The sequence below is a fragment of the Leptodactylus fuscus genome, chromosome 9 (assembly GCF_031893055.1).
Source record: "Leptodactylus fuscus isolate aLepFus1 chromosome 9, aLepFus1.hap2, whole genome shotgun sequence".
NCBI lineage: Eukaryota > Metazoa > Chordata > Amphibia > Anura > Leptodactylidae > Leptodactylus > Leptodactylus fuscus.
Window position 1 is genome coordinate 8570713 of NC_134273.1, and position 19241 is coordinate 8589953.

Below are 19241 nucleotides of genomic sequence, written 5' to 3' on the forward strand. Positions count from 1 at the left end.
AGGTTTTGTGGTGGACACGTTTTTGCATCCTATGGCTTTCTACCACCCTCTCTCCACCAGACTATGCTTTGCTTCCTGTTGACGTGTAGCTTCTTGTGCATCATGGTGGTGACGTGTGTCGTTCTGTCTCCACATCGACCTTCACATAAGGATGCCTTTGTGTTGCTGTGTTTTCGCTTTTATACAAAAGAGCCAGTTTTGTTTCTCTGCCTCAATGCTGACTGATACCTCATGGTGGGGTTGGGGAGTTTGGCAGGCGCTACTGTCATGCAGTTCATGTTCTATGGAAATTTTTTTGGATTGTACAAGTTTTCGTTGCTCATCAGAATGTCAAAAATATGCAGGAAAATGTTAGAACTCCTTAGAATTCATATCGAATGGAAAATGATTTCCATAATTCTCCATCCTATGCGACGGTCGGCTCTTGGAATCAGCTTTATGCGTCTGGAGGATAACCCAATAAAGAGCAGGTCATGGTGATATCAGGATCCTGCATGATGTCGGCGTTGGGTTAATGCTCTATAGAGATGGCGTGTGTCATCATTAGGAGGTAATTATTTCATTGTACTTCAGGTAATTTCTGGTGGATTAGAGAAAAATTACAAAACTGACATTATTTTCTCATTTGTGGTGACGCCAGGCAGGGGCAGGCGGGATAAAGATTAGTCCCTTTTCAGCTGCTGCCTGACTTTAGCTATTGGTAGCCACTGGCAATGGGGGGACCTGGTGACCTCATACCATTTAAAGGACTCAAAAACATTGTCCAAATTTGCTAACATTGCAGCATCTCCTTGTGCAGGTTCTCACCATCTATTTATATGTCATAAGACCAACCAGGATTGGGCCCTTTCTCCAGGGGCCAAATAAAAGCAGCACAATCTGCCTCTTTGGTACATATGCACTTCATATACCTTTGGATGTGCTTATAGAAGAATAAAGAATCAACTTAGAGTATTATTGTGCCTATAAAGGCATTCTCATACTAGGCAGATACATTGCAGAAATCTCCTACATCCATTCCATACATGTGATTGGTTTTGCTTCTGCAGCATGTGCATAGATTTCTGCAAACCCCATTCAGTACTTCCAGGTGAGTACTGAGAAGTATATGCGCTGCTCACTTCTGACGCCTCATACTATAGGGGGGGGGGGGGTGAGAGGCATTGCACTGTGTAGGGGCTATATGGGGGCCAAGCTGGGGCATTATAATGTGTAGGGAGACTTATGGGACAATATATTGTGTGAGGCCGCTGAGGAGAGAATTATACTGTTTGTAGGGAGTTGCCCCCCTCCCCCAAGCCTATTGAATCCACTTCTGGAAAGTATGTCACTGGTCTGGTCCGTTGTGTAGTCATATACTGTATGTCCAAAGCAATTCTCTACATGTAAAATGAGGGTTTCTGTGGCAGGCAGTTATGGGAAATGTGGTTTATGTATGTGAGTGTGGCAGTTTGATAGTGGCTTTTGTGGCTGACACATGGGGTGATGTGTGGGTAGTACTAGGTTATGTGGGTGCACACACTGTAGGTAAGGAGCAGAGTATCTGAGGTCTGTATTACAGAGAGCATTGGTCCATCTCATGGCCGCTTCCACGCAGGTGACAGCTATGAATGTGACATAGTATGTATGCTATCCCTCAGCTTTGGCGCAGTGTAGGTGGAGATTTACTGCAAGTGAAATGCTACTAAAGTTTGAGCTATGTATAGATTTTACAGTACCAAGCCCCTGCTGTTCTCTCAATGCCCACTCATGAAATGTAAGCCTGCTGGCAGCATGGGCTGCAGTGAATGAACATATCTTTGAATGGCTTCCTTAGCTCAGTACATAAATCAGAAAATTCCAGATTCAGACCTGGAAACCTCTGGTTTTGGGGCTCCCATTGAATACGTAAGGTCTAACTGTCAGAAGTCACTGTCCAGAGTAGGATTTAAAGCAATGGCTGCCGTGCCACTGAGTTATAACTAACTTTCTCTTCTAATTTAGGTTTTGTCACCATGTTTTAAGATCTTGGCTTACTATCAAAGAATAGAAACTTTATTATATACGTCCAGGGGAGGAAAACCTGCACAGAGATGATCATTTACCGCACAAAGCTTCATCATCAGCACAATATTCTCCTGTCCTGATCTATTACATTCCCTCTGCACCGACACATTGTATCAGTCTGAACTACAAACCATTTACAGTTGTCCGCAATGGACACCAATGTAACAATCTAGGTTTTTATCTGGATTGAAAGAAGAAACATTGCATTCCGCAAAAGCAAGCAGAGATTTTGGAAATAGACTCAGAACTTGATTAAATGGAAATCCCTCAACTTTCTATCAACTATTAATTTTCTAGCAGCATTTGTAGCATTAATAAATATTGTAATGTCCATTATTACCAGATGGCGACTACCTGATGTTTTTTGCTTGCAAACCTTAAAGGGAAAGGGAAACCTGCAACAATAACTGACATGCTGCGGGGGCAAAGGACAGGCTGTGGGTTTTAGCCACAGCTTGTGGATGAGTTTTGTAGAACGGCCATGCTGTTGCGAGTATTGTGTCTGTGCCCCAGCCAGGGCTATATTTGGGATAATGTTTCTAGTTAACAGTAAGTGGTTAAAGGTGCAGAAATAATAGAGACAGGAGCAGATATTATCCATGAGGGGGGGGGGGGGAGGCGGCAACTTTGCCCATCAGTAGAAACGTTTTTCTAAATGTTCAGCAAATCGAGTGAGTTAAAGGAATGAAAACTGCATCTATTGTGAATGTGCTCAGCAAATCTTGTAGAATAGAAAAACCTTGGCAAGTCTACTTGCATGGTAACAGGATTGTAGTGACTTAAGGCTGACAGCACAGAAATATATTTAAAGAGACATAACCCCTTAAAGATTGCAGTATATCCATACCATACAACCAGGGCACAGAGCCCTCCAACCTTATTATGTACAGAGCTAGGATCGCTGCTTTGTAATGGTTACTACTCTGTTCTTTCAGGTGCCTCGTCACCAGACATGGAGTCCAATTATGGAGGTGGCCTATTGGACATGGTCAAAGGGGGAGCAGGACGTCTGTTCAGTAACTTAAAGGACAACTTGAAAGATACATTGAAGGACACGTCTACTAAAGTCATGCAGTCTGTCGCCAGGTAATCTCTGAAATCTGTACAGTAAGTAATGTTATGTGTAAAAGACAATATATTTAGGTAGTGATATGGACCGTGCTGGCATAACCTGGGTATATACTGTATATAATTATATATGTACAGCTGGTATAACCTGGGTATATACTGTATATAATTATATATGTACAGCCGGTATAACCTGGGTATATACTGTATATAATTCTACGTGTACAGCTGGTATAACCTGGGTATATACTGTATATAATTCTATATGTACAGCTGGTATAACCTGGGTATATACTGTATATAATTCTATATGTACAGCCTTTATAACCTGGGTATATACTGTATATAATTCTATATGTACAGCCGGTATAACCTGGGTATATACTGTATATAATTCTATATGTACAGCCGGTATAACCTGGGTATCTCATGTATATAATATATATGTACAGTGGTATAACCTGGGTATATACTGTATATAATTCTATATGTACAGCTGGTATAACCTGGGTATATACTGTATATAATTCTATATGTACAGCCGGTATAACCTGGGTATATACTGTATATAATTCTATATGTACAGCCGGTATAACCTGGGTATATACTGTATATAATTCTATATGTACAGCCGGTATAACCTGGGTATATACTGTATATAATTCTATATGTACAGCCGGTATAACCTGGGTATATACTGTATATAATTATATATGTACAACCGGTAGAACCTGGGTATATACTGTATATAATTGTATATGTACAGCTGGTATAACCTGGGTATATACTGTATATAATATATATGTACAGCCAGTATAACCTGGGTATATACTGTATATAATTATATATGTACAGCTGGTATAACCTGGGTATATACTGTATATAATATATATGTACAGCCGGTATAACCTGGGTATATACTGTATAAAATTATATATGTACAGCTGGTATAACTGGGTATATACTGTATATAATTGTATATTTACAGCTGGTATAACCTGGGTATATACTGTATATAATTCTATATGTACAGCCGGTATAACCTGGGTATATACTGTATATAATTCTATATGTACAGCCGGTATAACCTGGGTATATACTGTATATAATTATATATGTACAGCTGGTATAACCTGGGTATATACTGTATATAATATATATGTACAGCCAGTATAACCTGGGTATATACTGTATATAATTATATATGTACAGCTGGTATAACCTGGGTATATACTGTATATAATATATATGTACAGCCAGTATAACCTGGGTATATACTGTATATAATTATATATGTACAGCTGGTATAACCTGGGTATATACTGTATATAATTATATATGTACAGCTGGTATAACCTGGGTATATACTGTATATAATTATATATGTACAGCTGCTTTAACCTGGGTATCTCCTGTATATAATTATATATGTACAGCTGGTATAACCTGGGTATATACTGTATATAATTATATATGTACAGCTGGTATAACCTGGGTATATACTGTATATAATATGTACAGCCGGTATAAGTTGTACATCTTCTTGTATATAGTGTAATAGACCTTGCTGGTATAATCTGGGAATCTCATGTATAATTTATAACAGCATACTTGTATAATTATATGCATATGGATGGTATAAGTTATCTTCTTGCATATACTGCTCTGTACTATGCTGACATTTAAGTATTGAGACTTCTATGAAATTAGCACAGATAAAGAAATGTGTTATTGTTGCTTTGTTTTTATCTTATCTTTACGGTATATAGATTGTCTTCAGTTTTTCTCAGGAATTTGAAGCTTTTAATTTTTTTTTAGTTATGCAAAAGGAGAACTGGATATCTCATACATTACCTCAAGGATTATTGGTGAGGAATGGTCGCTCTGTACTAATTAAATTGTGTCTTTAATATTATGTAGATGATGGGAACTACAGGGCCCTCTACTGATAACACATCTATACAGTGAGGGCTGGAGTATCACTACTAGTGAGCACAGAAAACACTTACAGATACTGAATTATATCATCACCATTTTACAGTGAATATATTATGCACAGAAAACACAGAGGTCATTTGAAAATACAGTATATTGCTTAATCTGCACAAATCTTGAATTACAGTCAGTGTTATAGTCTGGTGCTGCACTCACTATTCTATTGGTGGGTATAATACAGGATAAGTAATGTAATGTATGTACACAGTGACTGCACCAGCAGAATAGTGAGCGCAGCTCTGGAGTGTAATACAGGATAAGTAATGTAATGTATGTACACAGTGACTGTACCAGCAGAATAGTGAGCGCAGCTCTGGAGTGTAATACAGGATAAGTAATGTAATGTATGTACACAGTGACTGCACCAGCAGAATAGTGAGTGCAGCTCTGGAGTATAATACAGGATAAGTAATGTAATGTATGTATACAGTGACTGCACCAGCAGAATAGTGAGCGCATCTCTGGAGTATAATACACGATAAGTAATGTAATGTATGTATACAGTGACTGCACCAGCAGAATAGTGAGCGCAGCTCTGGAGTATAATACAGGATAAGTAATGTAATGTATGTACACAGTGACTGCACCAGCAGAATAGTGAGCGCAGCTCTGGAGTATAATACAGGATAAGTAATGTAATGTAGGTACACAGTGACTGCACCAGCAGAATAGGGAGCCCACCTCTGGAGTATAATACAGGATAAGTAATGTAATGTATGTACACAGTGACTGTACCAGCAGAATAGCGAGGGCAGCTCTGGAGTATAATACAGGATAAGTAATGTAATGTAGGTACACAGTGACTGCACCAGCAGAATAGTGAGCGCAGCTCTGGAGTATAATACAGGATAAGTAATGTAATGTATGTACACAGTGACTGTACCAGCAGAATAGCGAGGGCAGCTCTGGGGTATAATACAGGATAAGTAATGTAATGTATGTACACAGTGACTGTACCAGCAGAATAGCGAGGGCAGCTCTGGGGTATAATACAGGATAAGTAATGTAATGTATGTACACAGTGACTGTACCAGCAGAATAGCGAGGGCAGCTCTGGGGTATAATCCAGTAGTAGTATGCAGTAATAGTGCAGCTCTGGATTATGCAGTATAATTATGTTGTGTATGGTTTTCAGGGCTTGGGGTTCTCTTATTTATGGAAGTTGATAGCACTGACTTAATGTATGGTAACATGCCTTCTTCTAATTTTCCTAGTGATGTCCTTCCCGGCAGAAGGTGTGGAATTAGGATTCAGGAACCACATTGAAGATGTACGCTCCTTCCTAGATTCAAGACATCTGGATCATTACACAGTGTTCAATTTGTCACCCAAGTCTTACCGTAGTGCCAAGTTCCATAATCGGGTATGTGGTTGTTATTTGTATATAGGAAGAAAACCCTTATAGGGCACATGAACATCAACATTGGGGTTTGCCACTCATAACCGATGGTATAGAGACATTTAGGGGGCAGTTCCTTGCAAGGGCACTTGTCACAGCCAGGTTCCCATGCAATGTCCCTTCCCTCAGATTAGACTATATAAATGGAATGTGGCGCCATATTTTTATTTTTTTTAACACGTTAGTTATTTCAATGATTTTTTTAAAAAATTTTCGACATTGTTTTTTTATTTTTTACGCAGGCTAGTGAATATTACATTTAATCAGTACTTATGTTTCCCTACATTGGCCACTAGAGAGAGCAGTTCCCACAATTCCTTGATTCATAGCTGCTGTCATGTGGGAAGGACACACTCCTACTAAGGATGCCACCTTCACTGATCATGATCCTCATCTCTTGGCGAGAGTCCAAAGTAGTTACCAAGAGCATATTTTGCTTTGGGACCCTCCCTGTCCATCTTTACACAGACAACTTATTGATTTAAATGAACACTGTGCAATGCTTCATTGTACCTGTGATGGCGCTGAAGGGAAACTGAGCGCTTAGAACTTACAGATTCTCCCATGGGGAGACACTTTGTGATCTACTTTTACTCAAGTAACCCTTCTAGAAAGTAGTGATTTCCCAAAGCAGAGACCCACTTTAAGTGCACCGAGGTTGTGTCATGTGATTTTTTTCAACACTGCTGATTTGCTCAGAAGGATCACTAAATGACTGGAACCCCTAATTTACATGTAGGACACCCTATCCTTTATCCTCCAGATTAACACTGCATTGGGATCTCAGTAGTTGGGGACTGTGGGGCTCCAGATTTTAAAAAAATTTGTAAGTTGCTCTAACCGTCTTATGGGGATTTATTTTTCTTGTGGGTCAGGTCTGATATGTGCTTATTTCTTGTAGGTTTCAGAATGCAGTTGGCCTGTAAGACAAGCTCCAAGTTTGCATAATTTATTTGCCGTTTGCAAGAACATGCACAACTGGTTACAACAGAACCCCAAAAATGTGTGCGTCATCCACTGCATGGTAAGCAGCCGCTCAGTGCTACATAATATAGACGGCTACACTACAGATACAATATACTGGTCCAGCATAGTGAGTGCAGCTCTGGAGTATATTACAGGATAAGTAATGTAATGTATGTACACAGTGACTGCACCAGCAGAATAGTGAGCGCAGCTCTGGAGTATAATACAGGATAAGTAATGTAATGTATGTACACAGAGACTGCACCAGCAGAATAGTGAGCGCAGCTCTGGAGTATAATACAGGATAAGCAATGTAATGTATGTACACAGAGACTGCACCAGCAGAATAGTGAGCGCAGCTCTGGAGTATAATACAGGATAAGCAATGTAATGTATGAACACAGTGACTGCACCAGCAGAATAGTGAGCGCAGCTCTGGAGTATAATACAGGATAAGTAATGTAATGTATGTACACAGTGACTGTACCAGCAGAATAGTGAGCGCAGCTCTGGAGTATAATACAGGATAAGTAATGTAATGTATGTACACAGTGACTGTACCAGCAGAATAGTGAGCGCAGCTCTGGAGTATAATACAGGATAAGTAATGTAATGTATGTACACAGTGACTGTACCAGCAGAATAGTGAGCGCAGCTCTGGAGTATAATACAGGATAAGTAATGTAATGTATGTACACAGTGACTGCACCAGCAGAATAGTGAGCGCAGCTCTGGAGTATAATACAGGATAAGTAATGTAATGTATGTACACAGTGACTGCACCAGCAGAATAGTGAGCGCAACTCTGGAGTATAATACAGGATAAGTAATGTAATGTATGTACACAGTGACTGCACCAGCAGAATAGTGAGCGCAGCTCTGGAGTATAATACAGGATAAGTAATGTAATGTATGTGCACAGTGACTGCACCAGCAGAATAGTGAGCGCAACTCTGGAGTATAATACAGGATAAGTAATGTAATGTATGTACACAGTGACTGTACCAGCAGAATAGTGAGCGCAGCTCTGGAGTATAATACAGGATAAGTAATGTAATGTATGTGCACAGTGACTGTACCAGCAGAATAGTGAGCGCAGCTCTGGAGTATAATACAGGATAAGTAATGTAATGTATGTACACAGTGACTGTACTGCAGAATAGTGAGCGCAGCTCTGGAGTATAATACAGGATAAGCAATGTAATGTATGAACACAGTGACTGCACCAGCAGAATAGTGAGCGCAGCTCTGGAGTATAATACAGGATAAGTAATGTAATGTATGTACACAGTGACTGTACCAGCAGAATAGTGAACGCAGCTCTGGAGTATAATACAGGATAAGTAATGTAATGTATGTACACAGTGACTGCACCAGCAGAATAGTGAGCGCAACTCTGGAGTATAATACAGGATAAGTAATGTAATGTATGTACACAGTGACTGCACCAGCAGAATAGTGAGCGCAGCTCTGGGGTATAATACAGGATAAGTAATGTAATGTATGTACACAGTGACTGCACCAGCAGAATAGTGAGTGCAGCTCTGGAGTATAATACAGGATCAGTAAAGGATAAGTAATTTATTAACAAAGTCATACAAATTTTGGTGCTAAAACTGCCAAAAGTGTATCTAGATGTACTATACATAGTAACTTTCAGTACTTACTATTTGCTGTTTGTCTTGAATAGGACGGTCGTGCCGCCTCTGCAGTGCTAGTCAGCGCCATGTTCTGCTTTTGTCATCTTTTCACCAATCCGGTGTCTGCAATCCAGCTGCTAAATGTGAAACGTCCAGGAATAGGACTGTGGCCATCACACAGGAGGTAAGAATACCTGTGGGATACAAGAATAACGTGACTCAATGTCATTTGAGCAATGAAATAATTATTTTCTGGTTTATATTCAGGTACATAGGGTATATCTGTGACTTGGTGTCTGACAAACCTGTGCAACCTCACTGCAAACCTATCGTTATTAAGAGTGCCACCATCAGCCCTGTGCCGTGCTTCAACAAGCAGAGGAATGGCTGCCGGCCGTTCTGTGAGGTCCTCATTGGGGAAACGCGGATCTTTAGCACAATGCAGGACTATGAAAGGATGAAGTGAGTGACTTTATACTCTTATATACACCATAGCACTTGCATGCTAACGTTTGCACACAGAACACCACTTCTGACATTCTCTGTAGTGTAAAGCCCCAAATAACATGGAGAAAAAGGCTGTTAACATGTTGAGATTTCCAGTAAGTGAGAGCGCAGAAGCCTTATAGCGGAATTTATATTTCATAAAGGCTTCTCTTACACCTAGCGGAGTAATAAACTTCCAGACATGAAGATACTCAGAAGATTAGAACGGAAATATATTTCCACATAACGGTAGACGCAATTCATCCTTGTGCTACCTGGATGGTCATTTATCGCTGTCGGGTTGGCTGCTGCTTCCGTTGCCCCGTAGTCTCTAATGACACAACCCCTATAAATCTCCTGCGCTTTAATTTTTTGTATAGCATAAGGTTGCCTGTACAGAACTTGCAGAAAATCCGAATGGAGCATTAAATGCAATGCAATGTAACCCAGTACTTGTAAAGCAATGCTGTGTGTGATTTTACACAGTATCCTATATACATATAAGCTGTAAATGATAACATTACACAGGAATTTGCCATTTTCAGATGTCCCATTTATGTTTTAGAGAATTCCGTGTCCAGGAAGGAAAAGTGGTGTTTCCCCTGGGGGTCACTGTCCATGGAGATGTAGTGGTTTCCATTTATCACATGAGGTCTACAATTGGAGGAAGACTACAAGCAAAGGTAAGGACCAAAACTGGCCATACACATTACATTTTCATCAGTCAGAATGGTCAATTCTGGACGATGATCAGCTATGAAAATATCGCAAACTATCATTTGCAACGGCCTATGTCAGACTTGCACATCCTTACGCAGCTTGGGTTTAGGGTTTCAGTCCTGGCAATATTAGTCCCAGTCACTGGTTTGTTTCTAAGCTTAAAGGGTACCAGAGTTTTCATGAAAAGTTAAAATATGTGCAGGGTTTTCCAGGTTAGTCTGATCTATGATTGTATCAGTCTTCATACATGGCATCCTATCATTTTTTATGCTGCTAATAGCCATGTTATGGTTGCAGTACATTTCACTTTTCTACCCAAGATAGAGGGTATGTACAATACAGAGTATGACCCTCTCCCCCATCCGATACTACTACTACTTGTTTCTTTACATGCATTTCTGCCAGGAATAACTGTAAAGTAGCAAACAAATAGCTGAAAAAGGCCCAGGAGAGCATAATATAGGAGATCCAAACACACTGGACTGCAAATACAGGTTACGGTGCAGATAAAAATATCCCTGGCACAGAAAAAAATAAATCTTAGCGCAATAAGGAAAGCTGCTGTCTATAACTAACATCAGAAATAAAACAAGTAACTAGTCAGAAGTAGTAGTCCTTACATTGTAGATTCTGCAGAATCCTAGCAGACAGGGAAAGCATGTAGGCATGTAGACACTTTGAAGAAAACCAGCCCTTCCCCTCTCCATTCAGTGTGTGAAGAGAGAACAGATCCTTCTTCCTCCACTCATTGTCAACCTGTCTTGCTCATGAAGGTAACTAAGAACAGAACTTCCCTAGTAATGGGGAGTGACCAGAAAATTAGCTAGACGGGAGACCCTTAGTGGCAGCAACTTTTAGAAATTTTTTGGCTTTAGGCAGGAAATAAAAACATTTTTAAATAAAGTGCATGACATTTTGATCCAGAATCCCGGGCTCTAGTAAATGAGACTAAGTTACCTGAAAAACTAGTGACCATTTAATAGCATTTTACTTGCTAAAGCTGTGTCCAGGACTCATCTGTCACCTCTGGAAGAATGCCATTGTAAGCAGAGAACAGTGTTCCCTACTCATAGTACAAGCGAATGCACATGAAGGTTTCAGAGATACTTTCTAGACTCGTCTTTAGCCAAGTTAACTAACCGTATATACTCGAGTATAAGCCAACCCGAATATAAGCCGAGGCCCCTAATTTTACCTCAAAACATTGGGAAAACTTATTGACTCGAGTATAAGCCTAAGGGGGGAAATGCAGCAGCTGCTGGAAATTTTCAAAAATTAAAATGGTCGGAGTTTTTGGGTGCAGTAGTTGCTGGGTGCTGGGGAAGGGGAGGGGGTGTTTTGGTTGTCTGTCTGCCCCTTCCCTGAGCCTGAGGACTGTTTTTTTTTTCCCCCACTTGGAATTCAGTCTGGCTGAATATAGGGTATCTGCAGTACTCCTATTAACCCCTTCCCAACGGAACAGGAGCACTGCAGATACCCTACATTCAGTAGACCGGGCACTCTCAGACACAGGGAGACCTAATGTGTTTGTGTTTCACAGTCATTTTCTACTTTTGTATGTATTCTAGGGAAAGGAGTGATTTAGAACTTTTATATATATATATATTTTTTTTTAAAGATTCTTTTTTTTCACACTATTTTATGGGAGATTCTATACATTGATATTGCAGCTGGTCATAGTCCCTTCCCCCCCTCCTTAAAAAAAAAAAAAATAGAAAAAGAAAGAAATGTGGCCCTGATTTTTTCTGTATAGCTGCTATATGTTAATACATTTTTCCTTTTTTTTATTTCAGATGACAAACACTCAAATATTACAGATACAGTTTCATACTGGATTTATAGCACTTGGAACAACAGTGTTAAAATTTACAAAGTAAGTATGAAGGTACAAGTAGTTCTGTTAGGGCCCATTCACATGATGTCTTTTGGCACGTAATGTGTCACGTAGACGCCGCGGGATCTTTTGCGGGCCGTATACGCTCCCATTGTTTTCAATGGGAGCCGGTACCGTATACGCGGCGCTATTTTGCGGCCGCCGCAAGATCACGGCTGCAAAATAGCGCCGCGTTCACAGTACCGCTCCCATTGAAAACAATACGGCAATTATAACAATTATACGGCCCGCAAAAGATCCCGCGGCGTCTACGTGGCACATTACGTGCCAAAAGACATTGTGTTAATGGGCCCTAATAGTATTATTAGCATTGTTGTCGTATAATATAGAGGTTTTTCACAAATGTACCTCATTCTCTTTCTTGGATACTTCCTATAAGAGGTAAATCCATAGCTCTATGGGAAGCAGTGGCCCGAGAGCAACATTTCCAATTGGTTTCGTGGTCACCCTTTCACTCCACAAGCCTGCTTGAATCCATCAGTATGTTCCCTAAGCTCATATTTCTGTTAGTCAGCTCTCTCACATTTAAAAGCCCCTTTTATTTAATATTTGGGGATATTAGACATACATAGAGAAAAAAACAGAACATCTCCAGTGTAGGATTGACCACCATATATAACATTATATTTGGTCTAAACAGTGGACGTCCACTTTTGCAGTAGAAGCTGGCCCTCTTTAGCATTGACAGCTCACAGAGGACTGGACACAAGTGTAGAAAACACTCGGCTATGAGAAATTTTAGGTGAAATCTGCAAAAAAATTGATGTAGAAAGTAGAGTAAGACCACCTGACAGAAGTGTTAGACTGATAGATGTACCAAATTTATCAAACATTGTGCAGCATTTAGGAAATCTAGAGCATAATATGGCATATTCAGAAAAAATGACTCTTGATATATCTCCACCATAATGATTTAATCAAATGATATTAAAGGGATTTTCTGGGTTTAATGGATAACACCCTGGGGGCCAGAGGAGGTGGAAAAAAAAAGTGGTAGTCAAATACTCTGGTTCTCCATTCTGGTCTCACATCCTCCATTCTATCTGATGCCGTCCCTGGCCTGGCCAGAAGTACAGAGGCTCAAGTACCCACTGTATCCAATCATTGGTCACATACTGAGTACTGCTTATATATCAGCAGTGATGTTACCAATACCCAACAGTAGGACAGCGGTCACCTGAGCCTCTGCACTTCCAGTCAGGCCAATGGCGAGGCTGGATGGGAAGGGAGATGTTATGCCAAGATGGAGGACCAGGGGTAGGTGAATATCATAATTTTTGCTTAGTTATACATCGCCCTGTTGACCCTGAAAAACCCCTTTAATAAATGGATTTACCAACATCTTCTGCACTTAACATTTTAGACCAGAACTTGATGCTTGTGACTCACCAGACAAATACCCTCAGCTGTTTCATGTCACTCTGGACGTTGACATCGAAGCCACCGACAGACAAACGGACCTCACCCCTCCATGGGAGAATTTTGTATCTAAAGATGTGAACCCCAGTATCTTGTTCTCATCACAGCAGGAACAGCAGGACGCACTGGCTGTGGCAGGTAAGTGGTGCAGATGAGATCTTGCCAACTGAGATTCCTCTGCTGTCATCTCTAAAAAGCAACAAACTATTTGTCTCTCCTCAGGCAGGGCTCCTGTAGAGCAACATCAAGACAACATCAAGAATGCTGGGCAGGGTGCCTTCTTCTCATCCTTGAGCTGGCAAGGTACAATCTGTGGAATAAAACAACAAAATGTTAGAAATTCTCATCTGTATTGAAAACTCACTGTGCCCAAGTCCCACGGGTTCATGGCTTGGCACAAGAGATTCCTGATACACTGTAACAAACCAAGCTTTTATGTCAATAAGATATGATCCAGCCTCTGAATATGATCAGCAGCGATCATGTAAAAAGTGGGAATTGATATATTGATATTTTTTACATATTGGAGCAGATTTATTAAGACAGGCATTTCGTATCCCAGGTCTTAGTAAAGGGCACGAGAGGCGCAAGGCACGGCTGAATTATCAAGATGTTCGAGCCTCTTAATAAATCAGACGTATGCTCAGGCACCAGAATGGACCTTGCTCCAAAGATGCACCACATTATAACACATCTATACCAGAAAACTTAGGAATATGTGTTGATGAATTATCCCCATTTACCCGTTTTCTGATGTATATACACCATATTTCTAAAGCCAATAATGTGTATTCCTGGATAACCCTCTAAGGCCGGGGCCCCACGTGGCATAAACAGTCTCTGCAAAGTGGGTGGGATTCTAATGAATCAGAGGCACTAGCATGCGCCAGAACGCAGATTTACACCAGATAGGATCTGGCTTCAGCTCCTCTCTGCTCACATTCATACAGAGTGGCGAACAAGGCTCAGAAACAGGGTTGTGGCTTATGTTGGGTGCAATAAGGGCCAAATGTGCACCACAATATCATCCCTTCATGCCAAAAAATTGGTGTAGAAGGAATGATATTTTGGGAAAATAGCATTGTAGTTTTTGTTGCAGTTTTTTGAATGGATCTAGTAGGATAAAGAAGTAAGTTATTCATTTTATGTCCCATTTCTTTGGAATCCAATTCTGTCTTTGACCCTACAGACTGCACCAAAAACTGCTTTTGTGATTTGAGCTTCACAGTTACATATACTGGATGTCACTGACACGTTCAATCCTATGAAGGCACTTGTCTAACGCTAAAAAACGGTAAACATGATGCTAGGCTCCGATCAATGAATCGATATGTTTTCTTTATTGATATGTTAGACCAGAAGACAGACAAGGCCAGCTCTCATCCAGCCTCAGATGATCGGGCTGCCCTGGTCCACGAAGAGAGTGAGCCGTCAGATGATGAACTCCTGTCCCTCTCCAGTCAGCACAGTAACACCAGTGGCGAAAAGCACCATGGAACCCCCAAACACAAAAAGATCGAACCTCCGGCTCCTGCAGCACCTATAGAAGACGTGGATCTGCTGTGCCTAGATGGAGGCGGGGTAAATGCAGCTCCATCTCAGCCAAAACCACCCCCTTCTAACTCCGACCTCCTCAATGACCTTTTTGGGGCAGCTCAGGCACCTGGGGACGCCATGTTCCAGGCAGGAGGCATGGGATCTGCTCACTCAACACCACGACGATCTGCAGCATCACCCTCTCCATCACAGTCTCCGAGAGTAGGGGAAGGTACAATCAACTTAATTTCTTGGTTGGTCTAGGTTCGTACAGGACTGTGTTAGTTGTAGGAAAACCTAATGAGGATCTAAAATTGAGCTCTGAATCCACAGTCATATAATAAATAATAAAATTCTGCCTGTCTGTAGTCAGTGGGGGAGGGGGGTTGCTTAGGAGTCTACAGTTTAATATTAGACCTCGACAGTAAAAAGGTATTAAAGGTATTATGTTTGTATTAAAGGGAATGTGAAGCATATTAGACACATTATATGAAAAGATAGTTATATTCAGGTGAGCTTGACCTGTGTACATTGTTGCCGGTTTACTATGTTTTATCCTAATGACGGATTAGGAAAAATGCTGCCAACTTTTATCCTATACAACCCTATACGGTCCTCAATCTCACAGAACCAATAGAACAGTTTACTCAGGCCAGAACTGATCATTTTGCCAGTCACTGCAACCATATGTAGTGTAATGTATATGGACACCTTCAGTAATAGAGTATCTTAGATGGAACTCACAAAATACCGCATCATCTTTACCATTTGCAGCTTCCACTTTTGATCCATTTGGATCAAGCCCAAAACAACCAGGTCAAGATTTGCTTGGCTCCTTCCTGACTGCATCAAATGCCGCCCCGGGAGACACTTTTCTACAAGCCACAAGGAGTCCGTCCCCCTCCCCAACCCCAGGAGGCCATGCTGATCCTTTTAACATGGGTAAGATGTCTCTTTATTTTGACTTTAATTCCACAAAATCACGAAGGTTGTTAGCATGCGAAAATATAAGACATTTTGTCATTGATGTCATTATTTAAAGAAAATGTTTGATGTAAATGACTTTAGCTTTTTTTTTAATTAGATTTTCAGTCCGTAGAGAAGAAATAATGGGGGAGATTTGTAAAGACTCGCGCTGCAGGAGGTGCCTAATTTATGAGGCGCTCGCAGAGTTTATGTGCTAGGAATTAAATCTATGCCAGCTGTAGCTAGTGTAGATTTTGGTCATCATTCATGCAAAAAATTGGCACAAATGATGATAAATCTCCTTTTTTCGGCTAAAAAATACCATTTGTAACAGTACCAATATGAAGCTGGCTGTACCTGAAGGACTACATATCTTAGAGGCGACCTATGCAGCTGCCATGGAGCGCAAAAGACCTTTACACAAGCTAGTTGTGTTCCTTGTTCTTCTGGATTGTGTGAATCTTGCAAGGAGGAGATGGGCAGAGGGTGGGAGGGGAACGGATGGATCAAAAACAATCTGAGCTCTGCCGGTCCATGATGCATGCAATCATCTTTCCAACCAGAGGCCCCCAGTGGGTTTCCAAGGCACCCCCTTTGGATATCTACAATACATAGGCTATTTTTGCAGGTATATATATCAAGTACTACAACCCCTGAGCTGGGCCCAAAACTGCAGTATAATACAATATACAGTAGAAAAATACAGCAAACAGATGGAGGCGTCATTTAAAGGGTTGTCCCGTTCTTGTTTATCGACTTATATTCATATATTCTGACACCCGGGACCCCTACTGATCAGCTACATGAGTGCCTTGGTCCCTTCACTGTGTACATTGTGCACTGTTTGTTTCATAGGAGCCGTGCAATATAAATACAGTCTTGTCCTATTCACTCCTAAGGGACAAGGCTGTAAGTACATCGCACGACCACTACAAAACAACAGTGTATGACAACATTGGAGGGGTCATAGTGCTTGCAGTGACCACGTCAGACAGCTGATCAGCAGGAGTCTAGGGTGTCGGATCCCACTCATAGGTCATCTTCAATAAAAAGAACAAGACAACCCCTGGGCAGGATTGCAGGATTAGAAAACATGGCTGATGTCTGCTTCTCAGGAAGTGATAGTATGTCTGTTTGTCACATGACCATCATGTCCGTTTGTCACATGACCTTGCTGCAGTCCGGTCTCATTTATTTTAATGGGACTGAGCGATAGGTATATGGCCAGTTCATGCTATAAGCTGTAGAAGTCCCTGATCTATATATTTCTATTTTCTTCACCAGCTCCACCATCTGTATCCATCCAGCCTGACACATCCTCAGCGTGGAACTGGGGCGCTCCAGCACAAGGTAACGTAAGGTTTTCACTATTTTCCTCCAATCTGCTTCACCATCACTAGAATTTTTTGGAACTTGTACAGTTAAATGGTTATGTTTCTATACATGGCTAATGTGGTGCAACTGCAATATGTCTGCCACTGTACAGGAATAAACACCACAACCTGTAGGCAGTCTACCACCTCCCTCACTATGTTACAGAACAGCATATCTGTGTTATGTATGTCACTTTTGGAGAAAACCAAATTTGATGTCTTATGCAATGAAACAGTTGGTTAACTAGGGCGGATCTTCAGTTTCCAGGAGCTTACTAGTCAGACCCCTACCATTTTTCTTCCCATTGCTATGGCATTACCCATCCTACTTGAGCAGCAAGAGCAGTGCTCCAAGAGTTGAAGGCCCGCCCTCAGTGCACCAGTAGACTTATTGGCATATGACTTCTAAGTTGTTCTTCTTCAAATCTACAAAAGTGACAAAGATACAAATTAAAGGTATGATGCTTATCACTGTAATTTGCTCAGAGGCAGCAGCTGTATATACTTGGGGGAGGTGGTCGACTCCCTCTAACTGACAACCCTGCAACGTCTGAACACTTTGTTTTTCCTGCAGGTGGATTAGGTGTCGGTAGTAGATCTGCTGCTACCAGCCCCACCGGATCACCGCACAGTACCCCACAGCACCAGACCAAGCCACAGACTCTTGATCCATTTGCTGACCTTGGGGCTCTGGGTGCAAATCTCGCTGGTAATATATTTCTGTACATTTAATAAAAAGCAGAATTCTCATAGAAAACGTCTCTCTCATTTTGCTTAGGGTTGTTAAAAATTCTATTCAGTCATTTCAGATCAGTTTATGGCGATTATTGCAGTTTATATTATTATTGCAGGGATTGTCACCCATCTTTCTAATGATGCTGAATGGCAAATCTTCCATGTTATGTGCTAATACACAACTACTTGTAAATGTGGATTGTCTGTTCCGTTCTAGCCAGAGCTTTAATCTCTGATTTTTAGTCCGCGGAGGTCAGGGATTGTCTGCAGTGTTTATATGCACATGTATGGCATAGCAATGCTGTACAAGTCAATAAAACTCGCCGGGACCACCAAAGTAGAAGTGGATTCAGCAAGCAAGTCTAAGTTGTTTTTTTATTTTCTATACTCCCTGCCTTCAGGCAATATTTTTTTAAATCCTAGACACCCCCTCTATATTTTAGCTGGCATTAAATTATCTACATAGTAGTTACTCACGAGACACCCTCAGTAATGAAGTATTTGCACTGCTTATTGTCGCTCTCTTCATGTTTGTGACTGTCTTGATCTAGGTGGTTCCTCATTTGCAAGTAAGCCAACAACCCCAACTGGTTGTGGGGGTGGATTTCCCCCAGTAGGGTCACCCTCAAAGCCATCTCCACAGCATGGAGGAGGCAGCTGGCAACCGAACTCTGGATATTCATGGCAGTCACATTCCAAACCGCAACAGAATATTCCTCACTCGTCTCCGCAAAACAGACCGAACTACAACATCAGCTTTTCTGCAGTGAACAGCGGGCAGAACGATAGAGGGAAGAATGCAGCCGGGGCTGGTGAGTCTGCTTTATAAAACACGTTGTGTTCACGTGACCGAGCCATATGCAGTAGAAAAATCCATGTGACGCCCCTTCTTGTCATGGACCTGTTCACCTCAATGGGTGAATTGGGTCCATGAAACCTGCGTCACCAATTTTGAATTTCTCGAAAAAACTTAATCTTTAAGATGAGTGGGAAAAAGC

General features: G+C 41.1%; 1 protein-coding gene across 3 annotated transcripts in view; it reads left to right on the plus strand.

The window, feature by feature from the left end:
• The window catches only part of DNAJC6 (DnaJ heat shock protein family (Hsp40) member C6), a 48601-nt gene that overhangs the window by 24755 nt on the left and 4605 nt on the right, over window positions 1-19241 (plus strand). For all 3 annotated transcript variants that reach the window (XM_075287942.1, XM_075287941.1, XM_075287940.1), the window contains 15 exons: window positions 2982-3132; window positions 4933-4982; window positions 6324-6472; window positions 7410-7532; window positions 9165-9298; window positions 9382-9576; window positions 10166-10283; window positions 12114-12193; window positions 13578-13771; window positions 13856-13936; window positions 14988-15401; window positions 15944-16111; window positions 17420-17485; window positions 18083-18217; window positions 18795-19055. In XM_075287942.1, coding sequence (XP_075144043.1) covers window positions 2982-3132; window positions 4933-4982; window positions 6324-6472; window positions 7410-7532; window positions 9165-9298; window positions 9382-9576; window positions 10166-10283; window positions 12114-12193; window positions 13578-13771; window positions 13856-13936; window positions 14988-15401; window positions 15944-16111; window positions 17420-17485; window positions 18083-18217; window positions 18795-19055 — 2319 coding nt within the window. The remainder of the gene's footprint in view (window positions 1-2981; window positions 3133-4932; window positions 4983-6323; window positions 6473-7409; window positions 7533-9164; window positions 9299-9381; window positions 9577-10165; window positions 10284-12113; window positions 12194-13577; window positions 13772-13855; window positions 13937-14987; window positions 15402-15943; window positions 16112-17419; window positions 17486-18082; window positions 18218-18794; window positions 19056-19241) is intronic.